The sequence below is a fragment of the Rhinoraja longicauda genome, chromosome 4, assembly GCF_053455715.1.
Source record: "Rhinoraja longicauda isolate Sanriku21f chromosome 4, sRhiLon1.1, whole genome shotgun sequence".
Classification (NCBI taxonomy): Eukaryota; Metazoa; Chordata; class Chondrichthyes; order Rajiformes; family Arhynchobatidae; genus Rhinoraja; species Rhinoraja longicauda.
Window position 1 is genome coordinate 86,374,879 of NC_135956.1, and position 26,614 is coordinate 86,401,492.

Here is a 26,614-nt window from a genome sequence, read left to right on the forward strand (position 1 = left end):
TTGGTCTCCAAATTTGAGGAAAGGTATTCTTGCTATTGAGGGCGTGCAGCGTAGGTTTACTAGGTTAATTCCTGAAATGGCGGGACTGTCATATGTTGAAAGACTGGAGCGGCTAGGCTTGTATACGCTTGAATTTAGAAGGATGAGAGGGGATCTTATCGAAACATATAAGATCATTAAGGGGTTGGACACGTTCGAGGCAGGAAACATGTTCCCAATGTTGGGGAGTCCAGAACAAGGGGCCACAGTTTAAGAACAAGGGGTAGGCCATTTAGAACGGAGATGAGGAAAAACCTTTTCAGTGAGTTGTTAATCTGTGGAATTCACTGCCTCAGAAGGCAGTGGAGGCCAATTCTCTGAATGCATTCAAGAGAGAGCTAGATAGAGCTCTTAAGGATAGTGGAGTCAGGAGGTATGGGGAGAAGGCAGGAATGGGGTACTGATTGAGAATGATCAGCCAAGATCGCATTGAATGGCGGTGCTGGCTCGAAGGGCCGAATGGCCTACTCCTGCACCTATTGTCTATAAAGTGTGTATTCATGCACTTTGGCAGTAAGAATAAAGGCGTAGACTAGTTTCTAAATGGAGAGAGGAAATTGGAGGTGTAAAGGGATTTGAGAGTGCAGGATTCCCAAAAGGTTATTTTCCAAGTTGAATCTGTAGAAAGGAAGGCAAAAGCAATGCTGGCATTTATTTTGAGAGGACTAGAATATAAAAACTGGGATGTAATGCTGAGGCCACCTTTGGAGTGTTGTGAGCAGTTTTGAGCACCATATCTGAGGAGGGGCTTAGTTTGGAGATACAGCGCAGAAACAGGCCCTTCAGCCCACTGAGTCTTGAGCCAACCAGCGATTCCCCATACACTAGCATTATCTTACACACTAGGGACAATTTATAATTTTTACTGAGGCCAATTAACCTACAAACCTGTATAATTCCCTGGAGTCTTTCTACTTCCTTTCTTAAATAAAGAAACAACATTAACTAATCTCCAGTCATGTGGGACCTCGCCTGTGCAAAGATATTCATCAAGGCTCCTGCAATCTCCTCTCTTGCTCTTTCAATAACCTGGGATAAATCCCCTCGGGTCCTGAGATGTACGTACCTTTATGCTGTTCAACAGCCCCAGCAACGCCATCGTAATCACAAACTGCCCTTGCAGATTGGTATTCTTCACCATGATCTCACTGTCCTCCATGTCCTGCTCCTTGGTGAAAACAGACCCAAGGTACTCTTGTAGTAACTTGCCTACATCTTCAGACTCCATGCACAAATCCCTCCTTTATCTTTGAACAGTCCTATCTTCTCCCTGTTTACCATCATGTTTTTAATAGTGGTTGTAAAGATATAGAAAGCTTTGGGGTTTATTTCAACTCAGAATCTGACTAACCAAAGCCATTTTGTGGCTCCTTTTGGCCCTTCTAATTGCCTGCTTGAGTTTGTTCCTCCTTTATATTCCTCAAAGGCCCTGTCTGTTTCCAACTTCTTATGTCATGTATGTGCTCCTTTTTCTTTTTGACCAAATTTACAATCTCTGGTCATCCATGGTTCCTTTTCTTTGCCATGCTTCTCCCTCCTCCAGTTCTGAATATCAATCAACTGGCCTTTAAACAATTCCCTCATGTCAGATGTGGATTTACCCAGTAACAATTGTTTCCAGTAATGCCCAATAGCATTGCAGTTTACCTTATTCCAGTTCCCACAAAGTCCTGCCTTCTCCCAATTCAGTGCAATCTTGAAAGTTAAGAGTTGTGAACACAACTGATAACTGTGGCTAAAGATTTGTTGTGCAATGTGCTCACAATGTGATTTTAAAAAATGAGATGGAGTTTCATTTCCTTCATCTGAAGCTGGCTTGCTAAACTTTGTTATAAGCACCAACTTTGTGAAGTTCAGCTCTCATCCCTGTGAACAATTGATCTTTGTAGTTTACCTACGGGATATACAGGAGTGTTAATAGAAATGATGGCCTGTTAACGGATACATGATGAGATAAATGGCTTTACTTTTTTTAAAGAATGAGCCAATAATTGAAAATACCATGTAAAGCCATAATCTTGCCAGTGGTTTTGATCAGTTATCATCTTTAAGGGGAACGATGGACCGAATGTTCACCTGAGTCTTGTGTCTTTGTATTTTCTGATGCAGATCTGTGAGACCGAGGTTAACCATCTATGTCTGCCAAGAATCGCAGCGTGCACAAAGTATTTCACAGCTGGTTGGATCACGAGAGAGTGAAAATGGAAAGGGTGACAGTCGTGCAATATATGGTAAATGTAGTTGAGTTTATTATTGTCACATGTACCGAGATGCAGTGGAGATTCTTTGTTGTGTGCAGTCCAGTCACCAAAAAGACTATACATGATTACAGTGTACATGATTACTGTCCACAGTGTACACGATAAACAGTATATTATTTAGTGCAAAGATAAAGTCTGATTAAAGGTAGTTCAAAGGTCTCCAATGAGGTAGATGGGAAGCCAGGACTGCAATCTAGCTGGTGAGAGGACGGTTCAGTTGCCTGATAACAACTGGAAGAAACTGTCCCTGAATCGAAAAGTATGTCTTCAAACTTCTGTACTTCTTGCCCGATGGGAGGGGAGACAAGGGAGTGGCCTGGGTGAGAACTAGTCCTTGATTATGCTGGTGGCCATGCTGGGGCAGTGTTAAGTGTAGATGAGGTTTGTGGAAGGGAGGTTGGTTTACGTGATGGTTTAGGCTATGTCAACAACTCTCTGCAATTCCTTGCGGTCTTGGGTGGAGCTGTTCTCAAACCATACTGTGATGCATCCCGATAAAATGCTTTGTACGGATGCATCCACAGCAGTTGGTGAGAGTTGTTGGGTCTTGCTGAACTTCGTAAGCCTTCTAAGGAAGTAGAGGTATTGGTGTGCTTTCTTGGCTATAGCCTCTGTGGCTGATCCAGGACAAATTGCTGGTGATATTTGTTCCCAGGAACCTGAAGCTTTTAACCATCTCTACTTTGGTGCCATCAATGTGTACCAGGGACTATGTACTACTTCATTTCCAGAAGTCAATCACAATGTCCTTTTGTCTTGATGACATTGAGGCAGAGGTTGTTGTTCTGGCACCAGGTTACGAGGTTCTCAATCTCCTTCCTGTGCGCCGTCTCGTCATTATTCGATATCCAGCCCACTATGGTGGTGGTGTCTGTGAACTTGCAAGTTGAGTTGGATCGATATTTGGCTGTACAGTCATAGGTGCATAAGCATGGTAGGGGGCTGAGAATGCATCCTTGCGGGGCCTGTGAGGATTATCGTAGAGGATGTTTTATTACCTATCCTCACTGATTGTGGTCTGTTGGTCAGGAAATTGAGGATCCGGTTGCAGAAGGGGAGTGCTGACTCAAAGTTCCACGAATTTGGAGATGAGCTTGGTTGGAATAATGGTATTAAAAACAGCTGTAGTCGATGAATAGGAGTCTGATATAGGTGTCCTTCTTGTCCAGGTGTTTCAGGGATGAGTGTAGGGCTAGAGGTGGTATCAGCCGTGGTATCAGCGTAGTAGGTTGGAGATAATGTGTGCCATAACCAGCTTCACAAATCACTTCATGGTGGTGGAAGTCAAGGCCACTGGACTGTAGTCGTCAAGGCATGAGATCTTGCTTTTCTTTGGCACTGGGATGATAGTTGTCATCTTGAAGCAGGTGGGTACTTCAGAACGGAGTTAGGAGAGATTAAAGATGTGTGTGAACACTGCTGCTGTGTTGGTCCACACAGCTCCCCATAACCTGGCCAGGAACACCATCCAACCTATTGCTCTCTGTGGATTTGCCCTCGGGAAGGACGGTCTAACTTCAGCAACACTGGCCCTGGAAAAGGCACACTTAAGTCGTAGAGTCATAGAGTGATACAGTGTGGAAACAGGCCCTTCGGCCCAACTTGCCCATACCGGCCAACATGTCCCAGCTACCAGCTAGTCCCACCTGCCTGCATTTGGTCCATATCCCTCCAAACCAGTCCTATCCATGTGCCTGTCTAACTGTTTCTTTAACGTTGGAATAGTCCCTGCCTCAACTACCTCCTCTGGCAGCTTGTTCCATACACCCACCACCCTTTGTGTGAAAAAGCTACCCCTCAGATTCCTATTAAATCTTTTCCCTTTCACCTTGAACCTATGTCCTCTGGTCCTCGATTCTCCTACTCTGGGCAAGAGATTCTGTGCATCTACCCAATCTATTCCTCATGATTTTATACACCTCAATAAGATCACCCCTCATCCTCCTGCGCTCCAAGGAATAGAGACCCAGCCTTCTCAACCTCTCCTTATAGCTCAGACCCTCTCGTCCTGGCAACATCCTCTTACATCTTCTCTGAACCTTTTCAAGCTTGACAATATCTTTCCTATAACATGGTGCCCAGAACTGAACACAATATTCTAAATGCGTCCCACCAACGACTTATACAACTGCAACATGACCTCCCAACTTCTATGTCATCGCCCTGTTGGCCTTCTGCTCAAAGCGAGCATAGAATGCATTTTCGTCAGGGAGGGTTGCCTATCACCAGCGATGTTGCCTGACCTGGCTTTGCAGCCATTTTATAACTGAGGCCTTGCCACAGTTGGAAGGTGTCTGAGGGATTGTACTGGGACTGAAGTTCAGAGTGAGCTTTCTTGTACCGCTCGAATGCTTGACTTGACTTTGAGAACAAACAGGGCTGCTTGTGGTTGGGGAAGACTAGAAAAGTCTGAATCTGCATGTGGTGGTGGTGCTGGTTGATTGTTGCCGATAACGTTAGGTGTGCAGAAGGTGCATTGAAAATAGTACATCAGCTTGCTTGAATCCACATCTGATAAATCTCTCGCTAGAGATTTCTCAAAGAATCAGCACCTCTCGCATTTGGCAGATTGCTGCCTTCAGGACACACCCTTAAATTCAGCATGTTCATGTAATGGGCCATTCCAACCCTGTCTATTAGAATAAGGGGTAGGCCATTTAGAACTGAGATTAGGAAAAACTTTTTCAGTCAGAGTTGTGAATCTGTGGAATTCTCTGCCTCAGAAGGCAGTGGAGGCCAATTCTCTGAATGCATTCAAGAGAGAGCTGGATAGAGCTTTTAAGGATAGCGGAGTCAGGGGGTATGGGGAGAAGGCAGGAACAGGGTACTGATTGAGAATGATCAGCCATGATCACATTGAATGGCGGTGCTGGCTCGAAGGGCCGAATGGCCTCCTCCCGCACCTATTGTCTATCTCATTTCCAACATTCAGTTCTTTTTCTCTCTGGCCTTGTATTCCATACTTCATTCACCTTTTCCACACCGTCTCCTGATGCACCTTTGGTCTATGCCATCTTCCTTATAAGTCAACACACCCAGTTTCATTTGGTCTCTGCCCATTTAAAGAGTTTTCCTTGTGTTCACTTGATCATCTTTCTCCCCTCTGCCCACACAAACATTCTCTATGACTTTATCGTTAATTTTATTTTCTAACATTGGTTCTGAAGAAAAGTCATCAACCTGAAATGTTAACTCTGATTCTCTCTCTGCACATTTTCCCCAAACTTCTAAATGTTTTCAACACTTTGCGTTTGTATTGTGTAAATGCTATAAAAGCACTGCATTGCTTGTTGCATTTGTAGACAATAGGTGCAGGAGTAGGCCATTCGGCCCTTCGAGCCAGCACCGCCATTCAATGTATCAGTACCCCGTTCCTGCCTTCTCCCCATACCCCCTGACTCCGCTATGCTTAAGAGCTCTATCCAGCTCTCTCTTAAATGCATTCAGAGAATTGGCCTCCACTGCCTTCTGAGGCAGTATTTATGTGTTCATCCTAAATGCTACTTCAATGAATGCATGTTTGGTTCACTACGTTATGAATAGAATCTTTTAATATGAATCCGCTTTACTGTTTAATAGCTGCTTTGATTTCTTCAAATTTAGTCAGGTATAATACAGCAAGGAAACGGGCTTTTCAGCCCAACTTGCCGATGCCGGACAATAGTTCTTAGAGTGATACAGTATGGGAAACAGGCCCTTCGGCCCAACCTGCCCACACCGCCAACCTGTCCCAGCTACACTAGTCCCACCTGCCCGTGTTTGGTCCATATCCCATCCATACCTGTCCCATTCATGTACCTGTATAACTATTTCTTAAATTTTGGGATAGTCCTTGCCTCAACTACCTCCTCTGGCAACTTGTTCTATACATCCACCACCCTCTATGTGAAAAATGTACTCCTCAGATTCTTGTTATCTGACAATAGACAATAGGTGCAAGAGTAGGCCATTCGGCCCTTCGAGCCAGCACCACCATTCAATGTGATCATGATCTGTTCCTATTCCTATTCACCAGTTCTTGGTGAAACTCTCATTTGAAGGGGCTAGTAAGTTCCTTGTTGGCAGCTTGAATGTACTTGCTGGAATGGCAACTGACACCATAGCAGTACCTAAGGACAAGGATCGAGGAGTTATGCAGCTCATCACATTCGGAGAAGTTGAGCATTAGTATGGGGTTTTGTGGAACGTGACTGAACTGGGAAGCGTTGGGAATTCAAATTCCATCGTGTGATGGAAATCTAGAACAAAAATACAATGTAACCTGCTGGATTCTCAGAACACTTCTTCAGGCTGTTCTCAACCCTTTGTAGTCTTGTTGCCAGAGTTCTTCAATGGCCTAGTGAATAATTCTTTCATTATCAACCTGTTACAAAAGGCACTGCCAGTTCTAAAATCTTATGGTTTGTGATTTGGAAATCCAAAAGGTTGCGGTTAAGTGATTTCCTGTGAGCAAAATGCTCTGCTCCTCTGAACACCTGCAGTGGAGAAATCGCCCAAAGATTCGGTGCTGGGACATTGTTAGTGAAGTTAAGGGATTAAGACAAATAACTTTTGTATAAATTCAGATCTATAGAAAAATTATGAATTGAAGTATTTTGGAGTAATTTTAGCGTTTGAGCGAAGGGCCGAAGGGCCTCCTCCTGCACCTATTGTCTATTGAATGTTAGTTATATTTCTGGTAGGTTTTTGAGGGTCTTGGCTAAAGCAGGACATTATTTTCATATTTGTCATCTGCCATAATGGTATTTAGATTTATAGTTCCAGACCTTTGGACTGCTTTCTGGTAACATTCCCACCTTGTGCCTCTACGTCCTACGCATTAATTCTAACGCGCATTGAGTTTTTAAAAAATCTGGCAGGAATTGGAAGACCACGCAAAGATTCAATCCATTTTATAACCTTTTTTAATTCTGCTTTCCTTTCAGTATACCATGCAATCTACCTGGAGGAATTGACAACAGCCGAACTTTCCAAAAAGATCGCAACTATCTTTAGTATATCCCAAAATCAGATAAATCAAGTTTACAGACAGGGTCCGACAGGTATTCATGTTCTTGTCAATGATCAGGTATGTTGACAATTCGGAAGATGATTTACTGATACTGGTAATTGGTCCACTGTCATGATTCAATGTAGAGTTGGATTGGGGCTGTTTATAGTTATGTGTAATGTTCCATTCAGTCCTCAAGAACGTAGACATGAACATTGCTCCAGTAGACATTCGCTTGCCTAGAGCCAATGGATCACAGATTTAAACCATGAAGAAATATGTATGCATGTTCCAGATCAAAAACGTTTCAGTGCAGTTTTGTTGTGTTTCAGGATATACTTTAAAACAAAGATAGACACAAAATGCTGGAGTAACTCAGCCGGTCAGGCAGCATCTCGGGAGAGAAGGAATGGGTGACGTTTTGGGTTGAGACCCTTCAGTCTGAAGAAGGGTCTCGACACGAAACGTCTCCCGTTCCTTCTCTCCCGAGATGCTGCCCGACCCGCTGAGTTACTCCAGCAATTTGAGTCTATCTTCGATTTATACCAGCGCCTGCAGTTTTTTTCCTCTACACTTTAAGACATTTCACTAGTTGATACCTAAAATGAGGAGAATGTTCAATAAGGAGAATTTTCACATGCTGCATTCTGGGAGGGATTTACAGTGGCTGCTCAGATTAGATATCTCAATTTAGAGAATAAATCAACACTGCAACATTTCAGTGAGAGTTCAATTGTTGAGTAAATGTTCTGCTGTAATCAGCAGATGTTTGGACAAAAGCCATCAAGGAAAGTAACAAGTAAGCAGGAAAGTGGAAAAGATACAACTGTTGCCTTGATTTTTATTTTATTGGTTTATTGTCACATGTACAGTGATCAAATAGTCTAGTCATATTATACCGTACACGAGTACAACAGTGCAAAATGGGAAAAACACTGCAGAATATGACAATAGACAATAGGTGCAGGAGGAGGCCATTCGGCCCTTCGAGCCAGCACCGCCATTCAATGTGACATGGCTGATCATTCTCAATCAGTACCCCGTTCCTGCCTTCTCCCCATACCCTCTGACTCTGCTATCCTTAAGAGCTCTATCTAGCTCTCTCTTGAATGCATTCAGAGAATTGGCCTCCACTGCCTTCTGAGGCATATGGTATTACAGCTGCAGAAAATAAAGTGCATTACCACAGTAAAATAGATTGGGAGATTGGAGATGCGTCCTTAGCTGTTGAGAGGTCGGGTTTTGTGACAACAATCGTGTAGTGGAGCAAGTTTCAGTGGCCTAACGTTCTCTCGTGCGTCTCCAAGATTGTACATCAACCTCAACTGTTTGTCACTCTCACCCCATACTGCCCCCAACTAAGTGAGATCAACATTTTAATAGTAAGTGAGATTTCCTGATGTCCTGGATGCATCCTTCAAGTGACACCTACAACAATTATTTTCACTTGTTTAGTTACTCCCGGTGGAACCTTGCTCAAATTGGCTGCCTGCTTCCTACATGATATCTGAACTCCAATATTACCTAGTTGTTTGAAAGTACCTGTCAAAGCAGAGATTCAGTTACAAGTTCTTTTGGGAATGGATGAAGCTCATTTAAAATGTTCTTTGGTTAATAATTGACTATTCCCCCTCTTTATACTTTTAATCCTTGCTGGTGCTAAAATCCTCCCCTTGTTTCCTGTAAAAACATTACATCCTATTCAGATATTAATACATTTAATATCTTGCCCAATGGTGTCAAATCTCAAGATGAGTAACTGCTCAATGTAGTATGGGATATGGAGTTCAACCCAGTCGTGTTCTTATCCAATTTGTTAGTGCAGGTCAGTAAAATATTCTTCCTGCCAATCCCAGTACTGAAAATAATAGGTTGATTAACTGCTGCTTTTGCTGTTAGCACGACATTGTGTGGTAACAACATATCTCGTGTTGCATTTCTCCCGGGCACTCTAATGTTCTAATTAACGTATCATTCTTTCACCCATATCGTCCATCAGGAACATAAGTCAACTCAGCATTGCGGCCATTTTATTTCTGCAAATTGGCCTTTCGAATTCTCTAGTCCACTCTTACTCAAAAGTTTGAGATGCAGAATGAAACTCTGTCTCGGCATTTGTGTGCGTGTGTGGGGGGAAGGGGGAGGGTTAAATTGCTTTTTTTAAAAACATGCACTTCTTGACACATGTACAGATAAGGTAGCTTTGCATTACAGAAATTCATCATGTGGCCTATTTACAAAGAGCGACCCCTCCATGTTGAAAGACTGGAGCGACTAGGCTTGTATACACTGGAATTTAGAAGGATGAGAGGAGATCTTATCGAAACGTATAAGATTATTAAGGGGTTGGACACGTTAGAGGCAGGAAACATGTTCCCAATGTTGGGGGAGTCCAGAACAAGGGGCCACAGTTTAAGAATAAGGGGTAGGCTATTTAGAACTGAGATGAGGAAAACCTTTTTCATTTCGAGAGTTGTGAATCTGGAATTCTCTGCCTCAGAAGGCAGTGGAGGCCAATTCTCTGAATGCATTCAAGAGAGATCTAGATAGAGCTCTTGAGGATAGCGGAGTCAGGGGGTATGGGGAGAAGGCAGGAACGGGGTACTGATTGAGAATGATCAGCCATGATCACATTGAATGGCGGTGCTGGCTCAAAGGGCCAAATGGCCTCCTCCTGTACCTATTGTCTATTATCTATAACGTGGGGGGCATCTGTAATTGTTTTTCACTCTGTTGCCATTTCCCTTATGTCATGTGATTATCTCCCCTGACCCACCATCGGCCCAAGCAGCCATTTAAAGCACCAGTACTGGCTACAGTGGGATCAAAGGGAATTATACCGAGTAATCCTCATGCATTTAGTTAAAATATATGCATCTTCATTTGGGAAGATAGTGTCAATTTAAAAAAAATGTCCAGTGATTCCCTGGAACTGATTTTTCTTTTTAAATCTCAAAACTCATATAGATGAAGGTTACTTTGTTAATTCACTTTAAGTTAAGCTCATTTAAATTGTGGTGCAAAGTGATTGAATAATTCGGCAGGTCAGACCGCATCTCTGGAGAACACGGCTCAGTGACGTTTTGTGTCCAGACCCAACTCCCAGTTTGAAGAAGGGTCCCAGCCTGAAACATAACCTATCCATGTTCTCCAGCGATGCTGCCTGACACGCTGAGTTACTCAAGCACTCTTTTTTTTTTAAACCAGCATCTGCAGTTCCTTGTGTCTTAGTTTAAAATGAACTGTAATACCTAGAAACTTGCAGCACAAAATCAGACTTTTCATACCCCCACATTCATACCAACCATCGGAAACCAGGGGTCACAGCTCCAGAACCAGGGGTCACAGCTTAAGGATAAGGGGGAAGTCTTTTAGGACCGAGATGAGAAAACATTTCTTCACACAGAGAGTGGTGAATCTGTGGAATTCTCTGCCACAGAAGGTAGTTGAGGCCAGTTCATTGGCTATATTTAAGAGGGAGTTAGATGTGGCCCTTGTGGCTAAAGGGATCAGGGGGTATGGAGAGAAGGTAGGTACAGGTTACTGAGCTGGATGATCAGCCATGATCATATTGAATGGCGGTGCAGGCTTATCACTGTTGCTTGCAGCTGCCCCCTTTGAACTCTCTAATAGTGCTTTCCAGATTGCAATCAGTCTCAAATGAAAAAAATCCTCTTCGGATCACTCCTTCCTTTCCTTCTCCAGTGCAATCACATCCTTCCTAGAGTGTGGAATTAGAACAGCACACAATACTCCAGTTGTGGCTTAGCCAAAGATTTGATAAAGCTGTACCTTGATCTCCATACTCTGCAGCTGCAGCTAATGAAGGCAAGCATCATGTGTGCTTTCTTCACCACTTTGTTTACCTGGAATCTATGGACTTAGACAAGATCTCTTTTAGTGTCCTGATACTCCTATCTTTATTTGATCTCTGTAAAGGCCTCACCTTTCACTGATTTGAATTAACTTTCATCTCCCATTGTTGCACTTAATGTATCAGCTGATCAATATAATTCTGTAACCCAAGACTATCCTTGTCACTGTCGTATGATCTGCTGACTTAGTATCTATTTGGCACACCACAAGTCAAGGCTTTCAAATCACAAAGGCTCCACCTCCTGTTTGGATCTTCAATTGCAACTTGCCTTGGATCTCATCCACTCGATTACTTTTTTGGACTAGTCATTCAAATGGGAGTTTGTCAAAGGCCATACCAAAGTCAATGTAGACTGTTAGATAGATATAGATTCACATACAAAGCCCTAAACGGGCTTGCCCCCCCCCCCCCCCCCCCACCCTATATCAAGAATCTTCTAACCCACCACTCTATCTCCAGGTCCCTCAGGTCGGCCGACTTGGGGCTACTGACTATCCCGCGGTCTAGGCTTAAGCTCAGGGGTGACCGCACTTTTGCGGTTGCAGCTCCTAGACTGTGGAACAGCATCCCTCTCCCCATCAGAACTGCCATCTCCATCGACTCCTTTAAGTCCAGGCTCAAAACCTATTTCTACTCCCTAGCGTTTGAGGCCCTCTGAGGGGGCGCTGTGAACTGTTTATGTATGTGCTGTATGTGTATGTGTGTCATTGTATGTTCGTTTCTTAGTACCAGAACTGATGTGCAGCACTTTGGTCAACGTGGGTTGTTTTTAAATGTGCTATACAAATAAAATTGACTTGACTTGACTTGACTAGCAATATCATATGAGGAGAACCCTTAAATTAATAGGGGGATTGATTCCCTTAAATAATTCCACCAGCTGACTGCAAAATAATCCTGACCAAAATATTGCTGAAATTAGTGTTCATTTTCTGAAAAATTGTTTTGCAGATGGTTCACAACCTCCAAGATGAAAGTTGTTTTGTAATCAGCACAATAAAAGGTAATTGTTTTCTTAAATGATTTTGTACATGCGAGCCTCGCATAAAACAGGTTGTTACCATAATCTTTTGTTTAATTTTGCAGATGAAAATACAGAAGGCTTCCATGTGATTTTGAAGTAATTTGCCCCACTTAAGAGTTGAGCTGGACTACATTTTTGCATATCGAAGCTATCTTTATTATGACAAAGGACATTGTGCAAATCCATGTAAATGTTAGAATCTGACTTCACTGTACAAAATGTTTCATATTGAAAACACAGCCTGACTGTTCAGTTACCTTACTGTGAGTTTGAAACTTCTGAAAGTATCACTGCCACCACTCAGCACCCTCTCTGCACATCTCTGAGTGCAGCAAGGCCTGGATTCCACAAATTATGGTTCAAAGTGGTCTTTATAAATGTCGAGGAGGGAAACGGCCAGTAGATACAGTTTTGCACAATAATTGTCTCATTTGAAGCATTAATGCTTCATCCTACTTGCCTAGTTTCTCGATTATTGATTTTAAAATTGTGTTGAAGTATGCTATGTTATTTTAAAATGTTTTGCCTTTCTTTGTGCTGTCATATATTTTACTGTCTATAAAATGCTAGTTTGCCCAGCTAAAACTGTATTCCCAAGATCATATAAGTGCAGTTGCTAATCTGCGGGAAAGAAAGACAGTATCAAAATTGCAATTTCAATTCAAAGTGGCAGCTTGCACTTTCTTAAACTTTATTCTATCCCAATTCCCTGAACTGTTTCCTTTAGGTTATGTGACTTTTGGGGGGGGGGGGGGGGGGGGAACAGTTAACAGCTTCATTATGGAGGCTGACCTTATTTCTGCATTAAAACATTTAGTGCATTTTAATGTTTCATTTCATCGTCAGATCTTTTACCTGTAGATAAACAGCAGTTGTGGGGGAAATAAGCAGCTACTTGTTTTGATAATAGCCCACAATTGCTTTTAGATCAGATGAAAGGCATTTTCTGTATTTAAAATACAATAAATTTGAAAGACCATAATCAAAACCTATGCTTTTGAAAGCAGTGATTAATGTAATTGTCCTATAATTGATTTAAATCATAATTGTGCCTCGGTGACCAAATCTCACTGCACTGATATGTTAATGAAGTATTGTTTGCATATTTTCTAAATGTTGAGGGATTGTCATTATCACTTGGTCAGGTCGAGCATTAATGACTAGAAATCGCATTTGCTCAACACGGCTGCCCACTTCAACTTGGCAGTGAGAATTTTTTTTTACAACAAAGCAGTATAGTATCTTTAGGTGTGTAAAGTTCAGATCACAATTTATTTATTGGTGTCCAGGTGCAAAGAAAACAGCCATAGGTATTGTTTCACTTAATTTATGATTACAATAAGCACCGGCAACTTTGTTTATCTTGATTTAGAGATCTTATTCTGAGATGCATAAATTGAACTTGCCTCTAATAAAGTTTAAATTTTTTTTTTGCAAACAGTGTGTTAATAGTCCATTTATTTGTCTCACACACACAAATGTGCAGTGAAATGAAAAAGTATCCGCAGTTCAACAATAAGACCAATACAAATAAGCAATAAAAATATGCAATAACACATACAATCATAAACCAACACCAAACAAAAGAAACATCCATCACAGTGAGTCTCCTCCAGTCACCTCCTCACTGTGATGGAAGGCCAGAATGTATTTTTCTCTTCCCCTGCCGTCTTCTCCCGCGGTCAGGCTGTTGGAGTTGCCACATCGGGGCGGTCGTGAAGTTACTGTAAAGGTTGTGGGTCTTGCGCTTGGTCAAAACAGGTAATCTGCTCCTGCTGTACATAACCCTACAATACTGAAAGTCCACGACAAGACTCTTAAGAAAAAGTGGACCCAGCTCTCACGAGCCACTGCTCTGAGGCAAACATTCATGATGAAATTCGTTAGGAAGGAACTGCGGGTGCTGGTTTACACTAAAGACAGAAACAAAATGCTGGAGTAACTCTGGGTAAGGCAGCATCTCTGGATAGAAGGAATGGGTGATGTTTTGGTTCGAGACAATAGACAATAGGTGCAGGAGGAGGCCTTTCGGCCCTTCGAGCTAGCACCGCCATTCAATGTGATCATAGCTGATCATTCTCAATCAGTACCCCATTCCTGCCTTCTCCCCATACCCCCTGACACTCCGCTATCCTTAAGAGCTCTATCCAGCTCTCTCTTGAATGTATTCAGAGAATTGGCCTCCACTGCCTTCTGAGGCAGAGAATTCCACAGATTCACAACTCTTTGACTGAAAAAGCTTTTCCTCATCTCAGTTCTAAATGGCCTACCCCTTATTCTTAAATTGTGGCCCCTTGTTCTGGACTCCCCCAACATTGGGAACATGTTTCCTGCCTCTAACGTGTCCAACCTCTTAATAATCTTATACATTTTGATAAGATCTCTCATCCTTCTAAATTCCAGTGTATACAAGCCTAGTCGCTCCAACCTTTCAACATATGACAGTCCCGCCATTCCGGGAATTAACCTAGTAAACCTACGCTGCATGCCCTCAATAGCAAGAATATCCTTCCTCACATTTGGAGACCAAAACTGCACACAGTACTCTAGGTGCGGTCTCACTAGGGCCCTGTACAACTGCAGAAGGACCTCTTTGCTCCTATACTCAACTCCTCTTGTTATGAAGGCCTATATTCCATTGCCTTTCTTCACTGCCTGCTGTATCTGCATGCTTCCTTTCAGTGACTGATGCACTAGGACACCCAGATCTCGTTGTACGTCCCCTGTTCCTAACTTGACACCATTCAGATAATACTCTGCCTTCCTATTCTTACCACCAAAGTGGATAACCTCACACTTATCCACATTAAACTGCATCTGCCATGCATCCGCCCACTCACACAACCTGTCCAAGTCACCAAGAGACTTCAGACTGAGAGTCAGGGGAGAGGGAGACACAGAGATATGGAAAGGTAAGGCTTGAAAACAAGACATCAAAGGGGAGGAGGCTCAAGGAAAATGTAGAAGAGATCATTGTTAGCTAGGGGAAGGTGGCAATGAAGCGTACAAAGAAAAAATGTAATCAGGAGGACGGTCAGACTGATCGGAGTACTAGTATGGGGGAGGGATGGAGAGAGAAGGAAACCAAGGGTTACATGAAGTTAGAGAAGTCAATGTTCATACCGCTGGGGTGTAAGCTGCCCAAGCGAAATATGAGGTGCTGTTCCTCCAATTTGCATTGGGCCTCACTCTGACAGTGGAGGAGACCCAGGACAGAAAGGGAACAGGAGGGGGAGTTAGTGTTTCCCTGGCTAACACAACACATTGGAGAAAGGTGTTTGGCAATCTGGAACTCAAATCTCACGGTCTACAGAGCAATAGTGATCACTGCTTCCTGAATGTTTTTAAGATGTGGATGATGTCCAAATCACTGTTAGCACAAAACATCAACAAAACAAAAATCTCCACAAAAATTCTCTAAATCCCTTTGCTGGTCAGGTGAAGCAATGACCCGAAACGTCACCCATTCCTTCTCTCCTGAGATGCTGCCTGACCTGCTGAGTTACTCCAGCATTTTGTGAATAAATACCTTTGAGCATATTACAAAGGTCAGCATGCCCTATATTGAGGCCCTAATGATAGTCTTCCTTGTTTGATGGTCAAGTCATGTTTGCATGAAGAAGGGTTTCGACCCGAAACGTCACCTATTCCTGCCCCCCTGAATTACTCCAACTTTTTGTGTCGATCTTCCTGTTTGCATGTCTGATGCCAGATTCCCCAAACCATCATTGTTCCCAGCACTCAGCTAGAAATTACAATGTGCACCGAGAAGATTCAAGTATGTTCTCAAACAAAGCTTTTAAAAAATATATATAGACCTACTCATTTAGGTATACAAGTACTCAAAGATCTGGATAAACATTTGGGAATTGGGCAAATATTTCAAAGAGGACATTTGCAGGTTTATTGGACTGCCACGTATTGGTTTGAATAGTTTTTGATTTGTACTTGTATTGCCCTAAACCAGGTTGTGTTGAGGAAGAAAAAGTTATGGATAAATAAATAAATAAAAAGCAATGCACAGCAACTAACCATTAGGACTTTATTCCTTGGAGAGCAGGAAGATGAGGGGTGATCTTGGGTGGCACAGTGGAGTTTACAGCGCCAGAGACTAGGGTTCGATTCTGACGAAGGGTGCTGTCTACAGAGTTTGTCTGTTCTCCCTGTGACAGCGTGGGTTTTTTCCTAGTGCTCAAATTTTCTCCCACACTCATTTGGCTTCGGTAAGTTGTAAAATTGCCCCTCGCGTGTGTGTGTGTGTAGGTTAGTGTGCTGGGTGCTATATAGGAGTCCTCACCTGGAACAGCAGATACGGTAGATGATGTTGGAGGAGGTGCAAGTGAACCTCTGCCTCGCCTGAAAGGACTGAAGTCTCTGGATAGAGTCAAGTGAGGCCCAGGTGTGGTCCAGCCATCATTTCGCTGAACACCTTCGCTCAGTCTGCCTCGGCCAACGTGATCTCTCGGATGCCAAACACTTTAACTCCTCTTCCCGTTCCCATACTGACTTCTCTGTCCTGCATCTCCTCCATTGTCAGAGTGAGGACAAATGTAAATTTGAGGAACAGCACCTCGTATTTCGCTTGGGCAACTTACAAGTCAGCAGTATGAATATTTCTCTAACTTCAAGGAATCCTTGCATCCCTTCTCTGTCCCTTTCCCATCCTAGTCATTCTGTTTACTGTCATCCTGTTGTGTTCCACTGTCAGTATTATCACCGTTTAAGAATAAGGGGTAGGCCATTTAGAACTGAGATGAGGAAAAACTTTTTCAGTCCGAGAGTTGTGAATCTGTGGAATTCTCTGCCTCAGAAGGCAGTGGAGGCCAATTCTCTGAATACATTCAAGAGAGAGCTAGATAGAGCTCTTGAGGATAGCGGAGTCAGGGGGTATGGGGAGAAGGCAGGAACGGGGTACTGATTGAGAATGATCAGCCATGATCACATTGAATGGCGCTGCTGGCTCGAATGGCTGAATGGCCTCCTCCTGCACCTATTGTCTATTGACTCGGTATCACCTATCCACATTTCCTTGATTATCGTTGCTTTCTGCATATCTTCCATTCGTTTGTCCTAAGTACCGTCTATATCTCTCGTTCCCCTTTCTCCTGACTCTCAGTCTGAAGAAGGGCCTCGACCTGAAACTTCACCTATCCCTTTTCTCCAGCGATGGTGCCTGTCACGCTGAGTTACAAATGCTTTTTGTGTCTGCCTTTCGTTTAAACCAGCATCTGCAGTTCCTTCCCGCACATCTTAAGACAGGTCTGCTTCTGTCTCACCCACGGGCGGCACGGTGGCGCAGCGGTAGAGTTGCTGCCTTACAGCGAATGCAGCGCCGGAGACTCAGGTTCGATCCTGACTACGGGCGCTGTACTGTACGGAGTTTGTACGTTCTCCCCGTGACCTGCGTGGGTTTTCTCCGAGATCTTCGGTTTCCTCCCACACTCCAAAGACGTACAGGTATGTAGGTTAATTGACTGGGTAAATGTAAAAATTGTCCCTAGTGTAGGATAGTGTTAATGTGTGAATAAATGGCTGATGAAATTGATGGCTTTGATCCCAGGGAAGATTGGGTTAATGTAATGTGCGTTTGATGCCTCTACTCGTGGAGTTTAAAAGGATGGCGGGGGTCCTCATTGAAACTTACCACATGTTGAAAGGCCTGGATAGAGTAAATGTGGAGTGAATGATTCCACAAATGGGAGAGTTTAGGGCCAGAGCGCACAGCCTCAGAATAAGTGGACGTACCTGTAGACGTATCTTTAGTCAGAGGGTGGTAAATCCATCTAATTCATTGCCATAGATTGGAGGCTGTGGAGGCCAATGCATTGGGTATTTTTAGAGCAGAGATTGATAGTTTCTTGATTAGTACGGGTGTCAAAGGTTATGGGGAAAAGGAAGGGGAATGGGGTTGAGATGGAAAGATAGATGAGCCCTAATTTAATAGTGGAGTAGACTTGATGGGCCAAATGGCCTAAACCTGCTCCTATGACTTATGAACTTCTACAGTTAACGGGCATAGAGACCTGTTGCATCAGGGCCTGATTTGATCACTGGAATGCTCAGGAGCAAAGGAGTGTGCAAAGAGTGGTAGGTAGGTGACGGCCCATCATGGGTCCTGATTTCCCCTCCGTCAAAGGGATCGATAGGAGGTGCTGCCTCAAAATGTCAGCCAATATCATCATCGATCATACACTGGAATTTAGAAGGATGAGAGGAGATCTTATCGAAACGTATAAGATTATTAAGGGGTTGGACACGTTAGAGGCAGGAAACATGTTCCCAATGTTGGGGGAGTCCAGAACAAAGGGCCACAGTTTAAGAATAAGGGGTAGGCCATTTAGAACTGAGATGAGGAAAAGCTTTTTCAGTCGGAGAGTTGTGAATCTGTGGAATTCTCTGCCTCAGAAGGCAGTGGAGGCCAATTCTCTGAATGCATTCAAGAGAGAGCTAGATAGAGCTCTTAAGGATAGCGGAGTCGGGGTATGGGGAGAAGGCAGGAACGGGGTACTGATTGAGAATGATCAGCCATGATCACATTGAATGGCGGTGCTGGCTCGAAGGGACCAAATGGCCTCCTCCTGCACCTATTGTCTATTGATCCATACCACCCTGGCCATGCTCTCATCTTGTTACCAGCATCTGCAAGATGATACAGGAGTGTGAAAACCATGACCACCAGCGTCAAAAATTGCTTCTTCCCAGCGACCAATGGGTTCTTGAAGATGGCACAACGCTCATCACTACCTCAACAACTATGATATTCTTTGGACATTTGTTTTGCACTGCAGACTTTAGTTTTGCACCATTACGGTTACCTCATATTCCTGATTATTTATTGTATACTTGACTTTGCAAAGTGGAAACAGACCCATCGGCCCACCAAGTCCGTGCCGTCCTGTATACTAGTCCTATTCTACACGCTGGGGACCACTTACAGAAGCCAATTAACCCACAAACCTGCACACGTTTGGAATGTGGGAGGAAACAACCCACGTGGTCACGGGGAGATCGCACAAACTCCGTTTAGACAGCAGTTGTGTCTCTGGCGCTGTAAGGCAGCAACTCTGCACCACTGTATATTATGTTTCTTTGTGTATTATTGTGTTAATAGAAACATAGAAAATAGGTGCAGGAGTAGGCCATTCGGCCCTTCGAGCCTGCACCGCCATTCAATATGATCATGGCTGATCATCCAACTCAGTAACCTGTACCTGCCTTCTCTCCATACCCCCTGATCCCTTTAGCCACAAGGGCCACATCTAACTCCCTCTTAAATATAGCCAATGAACTGGCCTGTAAAGCCGTACTAATCAAGAATCTATCTATCTCTGCCTTATAAATATCCATTGACTTGGCCTCCACAGCTTTCTGTAGCAAGGAATTCCACAAATTCGCTGTCCTCTGACTAATGAAATCCCTCATCTCCTTCCCAAAGGTACATCTTTTATTCTGAGGCTATGGCCTCTGGTTGAAGATTCGCCCACTAGTGGAAACATTCGCTCCACATCCACTCTATCCAGACCTTTCATTATTTGATAAGTTTCAGTGAGGTGCCCCCTCATCCTAATAAACTCCAGTGAGTACAGGCCCAGTGCTGTCAAACGCTCATCATATGTTAACCCACTCATTCCTGGGATCATTCTTGTAAACCTCCTCTGGACCTTCTTCAGCACCAACATATCCTTCCTCAGATATGGGCCCAAAATTGCTCACATTACTCCAAACGCGATCTGACCAGCGCCTTATAGAGCCTCAGCATTACATCGCTGTTTTTGTATTCTAGTCCTCTTGAAATAAATGCTAGCATTGCATTTGCCTTCCTTACTACCAATTCCACTTGCAAATTAACTTTTTGGAAATCCTGCAGCAACACTTCCAATTCCCTTTGCACCTCCAATTTCTGAATTCTCTCCCAATTTAGAATATAGTCTATGCCTTTATTCCTACTGCCAAAATGCATGACTCCACACTTTGCAGCACTGTATTCCATCTGCCACTTCTTAGCCCACTCTCCCAACCTGTCAATAGTCAATAGACAATAGGTGCAGGAGGAGGCCATTCGGCCCTTCGAGCCAGCACCGCCATTCAATGTGATCATGGCTGATCATTCTCAATCAGTACCCCGTTCCTGCCTTCTCCCCATACCCCCTGACTCCGCTATCCTTAAGAGCTCTATCCAGCTCTCTCTTGAATGCATTCAGAGAATTGGCCTCCACTGCCTTCTGAGGCAGAGAATTCCACAGATTCACAACTCTCTGACTGAAAAAGTTTTTCCTCATCTCCATTCTAAATGGCCTACCCCTTATTCTTAAACTGTGGCCCCTGGTTCTGGACTCCCCCAACATTGGGAACATGTTTCCTGCCTCTAACGTGCCCAACCCTTTAATAATCTTATATGGGCGGCACGGTGGCGCAGCGGTAGAGTTGCTGCTTTACAGCGAATGCAGCGCCGGAGACTCAGGTTCGATCCTGACTACGGGTGCTGCACTGTAAGGAGTTTGTACGTTCTCCCCGTGACCTGTGTGGGTTTTCTCCGAGATCTTCGGTTTCCTCCCACACTCCAAAGACGTACAGGTATGTAGGTTAATTGGCTGGGTAAATGTAAAAATTGTCCCTAGTGGGTGTAGGATGGTGTTAATGTGCGGGGATCGCTGGGCGGCACGGACTTGGAGGGCCGAAAAGGCCTGTTTCCGGCTGTATATATATGATATGATATGATATGATATGAAGATCCCCTCTCATCCTTCTAAATTCCAGTGTAGTCCTGTCCAAGTCCTTCTGCAGAGTCCCTGCTTTCTCCACACTACCTGCCCCATCACCTATCTTTGTATCATTTGCAAACTTGGCCACCAGGCCTTTGATACCCTCATCCAAATCATTGATATACAACGTGAAGAGTTGCGGCCCCAGCACCGACCCCTGCGGAACTCTGCTAGTCACTGGCAGCCAACCAGAAAATACTTTACTGCCATTCTCTGCCTTCTGCCACCCAGCCAACCTGCTATCCATGCTAGTATCTCCCCTTTGATACCACGAGCTCTCATCTTCTTTGGCAGCCTCACCTTATCAAAGGCTTTCTGATTCAAAGGCTGACTCTCCTTGGGCTATCCTGCTATTTGCTTCTTCAAAGAATTCCAACAGGTTTGTCAGCAAGATCTCCCCTTCATAAAACCTTGCTGACTTCGGGCCTATTCTAATATATTATTAGATACAATATTACTAAGCATAAATACAATGAAGCCAAACACAAGCACAATAGGTGGAGCGTAGGATTGTAGCAAAACAGTTCCAGAGATAAAGTCCAATGTCTGCAATGAGGTGCAGGAGAATTGGACTGTATTTAATGTTGTTCCTTTGTTTAAGGACAGGAGGGACAAATCACAATCTATTCTGCATTTCACTTGAACTTCACCCCCTTTGATATCTCGTTCATATCTCTCTGTCTCCCTCTCCCCTGACTCCCAGTCTGAATGCTCTTGACCCGAAATGTCATCCATTCCTTCTATTCAGAGATGCTGCCTAACCCGCTGTGTGACTCCAGCATTTTGTCTACAGAAAATTATAAGCTGATCTGCCTTACATCAATGATAGGGAATTTCTTGGAGGTGATTCTTTGCGCCTTTTTTTCCTTCTCATTTGGAAGAGCATGGTTTATTGTGGCTTTGTCGGGGGCAGGGGACATGTCTCACAAATGAGGAGGTGATGAAGATGATTGAAGAGGGCAGGGCAGTGGATGTTGGCTCCTCGGATTTAAGTGAAACATTTGGCAAGGTCGCTCATGGTAGGCTAATTCAGAAGATTGTTACATAGGATCCATGGAAGTATGATAAATTGGATCCAAAATTGGTTTGGTGGTGGTAGACAGAGTAGTAACTGGAGGTTTTAGATTTTAGATTTAGAGATACAGCGCAGAAACAGGCCCTTCGGCCCACCGGGTCCGCGCCGCCCAGCGATCCCCGCACATTAACACTATCCTACACCCACTAGATTTGCCCAGCCAATTAACCTACGTACCTGTACTTCTTTGAAGAGTGGGAGGAAACCGAAGATCTCGGAGAAAACCCACGAGGTTCACGGGGAGAACGTACAAACTCCGTACAAACGGCGCCCGTAGTCAGGATCGAACCCGAGTCTCTGGCGCTGCATTCGCTGTAAGGCAGCAACTCTACCGCTGCGCCACCATGCCGCGGTCTGTGTTCAGCAGTATTAAAACAAGGATCAGCTCCAGTACCTCCATTATTTGTAACATATTTGGATAAAAATGCAGGTGGTCTGAGTGGAGAAATGGCAGATGGGAGTTTAATCCATATAAATGTGAGATGATACTTTTTGTAGGTCAAATGTATGAGGAAAGGAAAGCAAATGGCAGGACCCTTAAGAGCATTGATGAACAGTGGGAAGCACAAAGCTCAACGGATCGGGCAACATTTCTGCAGTACATGGATAGGTGACATTTCAGGTGGGGACCCTTCTACAGACTGGAGTCTGAAGAAGGGTCCCGACCCAACACATTGCCTGTCCATGTCTTCCAAAGATGTTGCTTGACCCATCGAGTTACTCCAGCACTTTGTGTTTTGCTCAAGATTCCAGCATCTGCAGTTCCTTGTGTCTTCGATGCACTGATGGTTTTTGGCACAGGCCCATTGCCCCCTGAAAGTGGTGTGGCAAGTCAAGTTTAGTCAAGTCGTGTTTATTGTCATATGCATGAGTGCAGTAAGGAGCAATTACAATGGAAATCTAGTTTGCAGCAGCCATCACACGTACATAGATACAGACAACACACAAAACAGAAATTATGCATAAACAGTAAATAAATTACACATAAGTTATACAAGACAGTGAAAAGGAAAAAGACAGTAGTACAAAACACAAATAGAAAACTATCCAAGTTGGTGCAAGAAGTGGTCCATTGTGTTGTAGGGAATAATGGTGTTTTTGACCTGGATCAGACAACACACAAAGACCATCTCGTAGAGCAGTGGTCAGTTTCTTATCAAGTTGTTTTATTCAAGGCTTAAATAGTATATACTGGGCAATACTCTGAGATAACCAAAGTGTTTCGACGATTCACAGCACCCACAGCGTTTAAGAGGTTTTTAGATTGGCATATGGAAGTGCAAAGAATAGAGGTATAAGGATCATGTATAACTTGACATATAACAGTATAACAAAACTTTATTGTCATTCGGTATATTGTCATGTTTGGCACAAACATTGTGGGCCAAAGGGCCCATTCCTGTGCTGCACTGTGTTATGTTCAGCCTTTTTATATTCTTGCAACACAATGATTACATGCGGATTTTACATCTTTCAAATAATTGATCGGTAATCTTCCTTCAACTCTGTGTTCCCTCTTAGAAACTTCTCCAACTTCTGGTCACTTTGAAAATCATTCACCCATTTGCAAGACAAATGGGTATCAAAAATGATTTTTCTGATCTCACGATTTATTGCCCCTCAGCCTGGTGTGCAAACCTCCTGTGTATCTTCATTCCAACTAGCAATGCTTTATCATCTAAACACCTCCTAATCTTTTCATTACCTTCACTAGGTCGGCCTCTTTTTGCATCATGCTTTCCCAGAATATAAGCTCTTGGGTTACGATATTATCTATATACTAAAACTCATGTTTGTTTGTTTGTTTGTTTGTTTGTTCCTGAACTACAGCCAAAACGGTACACGATAGCGCAACAATTTTAGGCCCATCTTACTCACCGCCGTCCCTTTGGTGCTAATGGAAGAAGCTTCATTGAAATCGGTGTTATATTTTTTAAGTTATTCACATTTTAAAGTTTAAATCTATCTCCTAGGGAGAGAGGGAGGGAGGTGGAGGGAGGGAGGAAGGGAAGGGGGAGGATAAGGGGGGTTGAGGGGAATGGAGGGGGGGTGGAGGGAGGGGGAGGGGAGTGGTGGAGGGGGAGAGGAGTGGGGAGGGGGAGGAGGGGAGAGGAGAGGGGGGGGGAAAGAGAGGGTGCTGCACCAATGCAGGAGAGGTTTGGGCCCACTTGGTCTGGTATATTACAAAGTTGCCCAATTTTCTTATCATTTCTAGGATTTCCTACACCAATAGTTTTCTCTTCATGAGGTGTGATTAGGGTTGTGCAGTTTAGTTCAATAGACAATAGACAATAGGTGCAGGAGTAGGCCATTCAGCCCTTCGAGCCAGCACCGCCATTCAATGCGATCATGGCTGATGACTGTAGGAAACCGTGTTGTGTGATTCTAAGTTTAATGACTGTTTGAGTATCTTTGCAGAAAAATGAGAGGCAAGAAAACAGTAAGTTTCATTTTAATCTAGTTTTTACAACAGCATCTTCGTGCTGTGACAACAGAAGAGTTACAGTGAAATGATGATATTTCTTTGTGTAGTTTCCTCACATACATTTTGGACATAAATTATACCCTTTCACATGATTTAACACAAAAAGCCTTTGTCTCGGGTAGTAAATTTATTGAAATCAACAGTATCTAATTCTGTCAAATCTTAATGTCAAGTCACAATAATTTCTGTAAAAAAGAGATGTAGAGTATCCCTCCATAGAAATAATAGAAACAAAAACATCCCATGACCACCACATACATACATTTTTATTCCTGATCTCAATTTTCTAAAACCTTTCTTGCTGTTATGCAGACAGTTTTTAAACTCGCTTTGATTCTTGAAACCATCATCGCTTCTTCATATTTAAATCAAAAGTATTGCACGCTAGTTTTTCACAGGCAGGTTATGTCCTGACAAAAAAAACTATTACTGATTTGTGTTCTTCTTAAATAAAAATGGCCAGCACATCATTCAGTGGAATGTTATGAAAATGTCCAGCAAAAGTAAAAGATGCAATTTCATTCCTTTATCGATCAATTGCTGCCAAACACGGGTATTTCCTTTGGCATCTGAGCGTGTATAGAAATAGAAGAATGATTCCAAACATTAAACTTTCAATAGAGGCTCATTAACCAATTTGACTTTGTATGCTACATGCATGTTCAAATACATGACATTACAATACATTTTGGTTAGTGAAGCGATCTGTGGCGTTACTGAAGGCGGAATTCAGTACATTACGGGCATCTTTTGATGCTATCGGATGCAGTCTGAGAGGAGAAAGCATGTAGGATATTATATTTAAATGAATGCATTACCATATGGAATGGGATTTTTACTCTATATCTTCACACTCTAAATCGTTCTTGTCCAAATCCACAGCTTTCTCCATTCTCCTTGCTCCGTTTTCAGTTTGACTTGGAGATAATTAATCAGTTGTGTCGTGATTTCTCCCAAGAGCTTTAACCCTTACTAGGAGTTCCCATCACCGGTGCAGGAAGAACTCTCGTTGCAGCTCTCCTTCACGTCAAAGGATGACACAGCATCTGCAGAGTCGTTGTCCGCTGCCGCCCACTGAAGGTGGTGGCGTAACGGGGGCGAAATAAGCATGAACTTTAATGTCAGGTAGGTGGGCCTGGAAAGAGAACAGCATGTTCAGGATTACAGGCGTTTACATTTACAGCCGTGAACAGTAGTCCCAACCGAAGGTATTTATTCACAAAATGCTGGAGTAACTCAGCAGGTCAGGCAGCATCTCGGGAGAGAAGGAATGGGTGACGTTTCGGATCTCGACCCGAAACGTCACCCATTCCTTCTCTCCCGAGATGCTGCCTGACCTGCTGAGTTACTCCGGCATTTTGTGAATAAATACCTTCGATTTGTACCAGCATCTGCAGTTATCTTCTTATACTAACAGTAGTCCCAACGTTTGATTCACCGTTACAACGTCGAGGAAAACAAGTTCATACGTAGAAAACCACAGCACTAGCCTCCAGAAGTCAAAGGAATTTACTCCCTGTACTTAAAAAAAAAAATCCACCTGGGTTGGTTGATGCTGTGCCAGGAAGCTGGCATTCCTGCAGCAATGGAATGGCAATTTCATTGGCAAACATGTGGGTGTAGTTTGAACCATCAAGGTGATATAGAGAGGTTGGCTGTGAGGGTTAATGAGAGCTGGACTGGGCCAAGTAGTATAGGCACTCAGCACTGAGATGTCAGGCTGTGGGCAGAAGTCATGCGTACATGATGATCATGGGCCAATACGTGGAATTAGCAGTAGCTTCCCCCTGTATTGACAGACCACACATAACCTTAATGTCTCTCTCCGCACGGTGTGCCTTGGTATCTGGGCTTCTCACCTTAGATAAGTCTCAGGGCTGGCGAGAACTATTCAGCTCGGCAAAGAAAAGAGGAGATGCCAACGTTCATTACACCCATCAAGAGATGATGTGAGACCATAGGATATGGGCGGTCTGCCGGAGCATGGATGAGGTGCTGTCCCCTTGAATGGCCCGCACACGCCACGCTGGCCAGCATACAACCCCGAGTCCACTCAATCCAACAACAGCTATCACAGGGGTCAAATGCACCTTACCTCAGT

At 43.6% G+C, this 26,614-nt stretch overlaps 2 protein-coding genes across 4 annotated transcripts in view; one reads left to right on the top strand and one right to left on the bottom strand.

Moving 5' to 3' along the window:
* Window positions 1-12,934, top strand: part of LOC144592949 (upstream-binding protein 1-like) — a 58,529-nt gene extending 45,595 nt beyond the window's left edge. For all 3 annotated transcript variants that reach the window (XM_078398310.1, XM_078398312.1, XM_078398311.1), the window contains 4 exons: window positions 2,149-2,270; window positions 7,226-7,368; window positions 12,119-12,170; window positions 12,254-12,934. In XM_078398310.1, coding sequence (XP_078254436.1) covers window positions 2,149-2,270; window positions 7,226-7,368; window positions 12,119-12,170; window positions 12,254-12,291 — 355 coding nt within the window. In that variant the 3' untranslated portion in view covers window positions 12,292-12,934. The remainder of the gene's footprint in view (window positions 1-2,148; window positions 2,271-7,225; window positions 7,369-12,118; window positions 12,171-12,253) is intronic.
* Window positions 12,935-24,481: 11,547 nt separating this feature from the next.
* The window catches only part of fbxl2 (F-box and leucine-rich repeat protein 2), a 103,015-nt gene continuing 100,882 nt past the window's right edge, over window positions 24,482-26,614 (bottom strand). Inside the window, exon 15 of the mRNA XM_078398733.1 lies at window positions 24,482-25,648. Coding sequence (XP_078254859.1) covers window positions 25,541-25,648 — 108 coding nt within the window. The 3' untranslated portion in view covers window positions 24,482-25,540. The remainder of the gene's footprint in view (window positions 25,649-26,614) is intronic.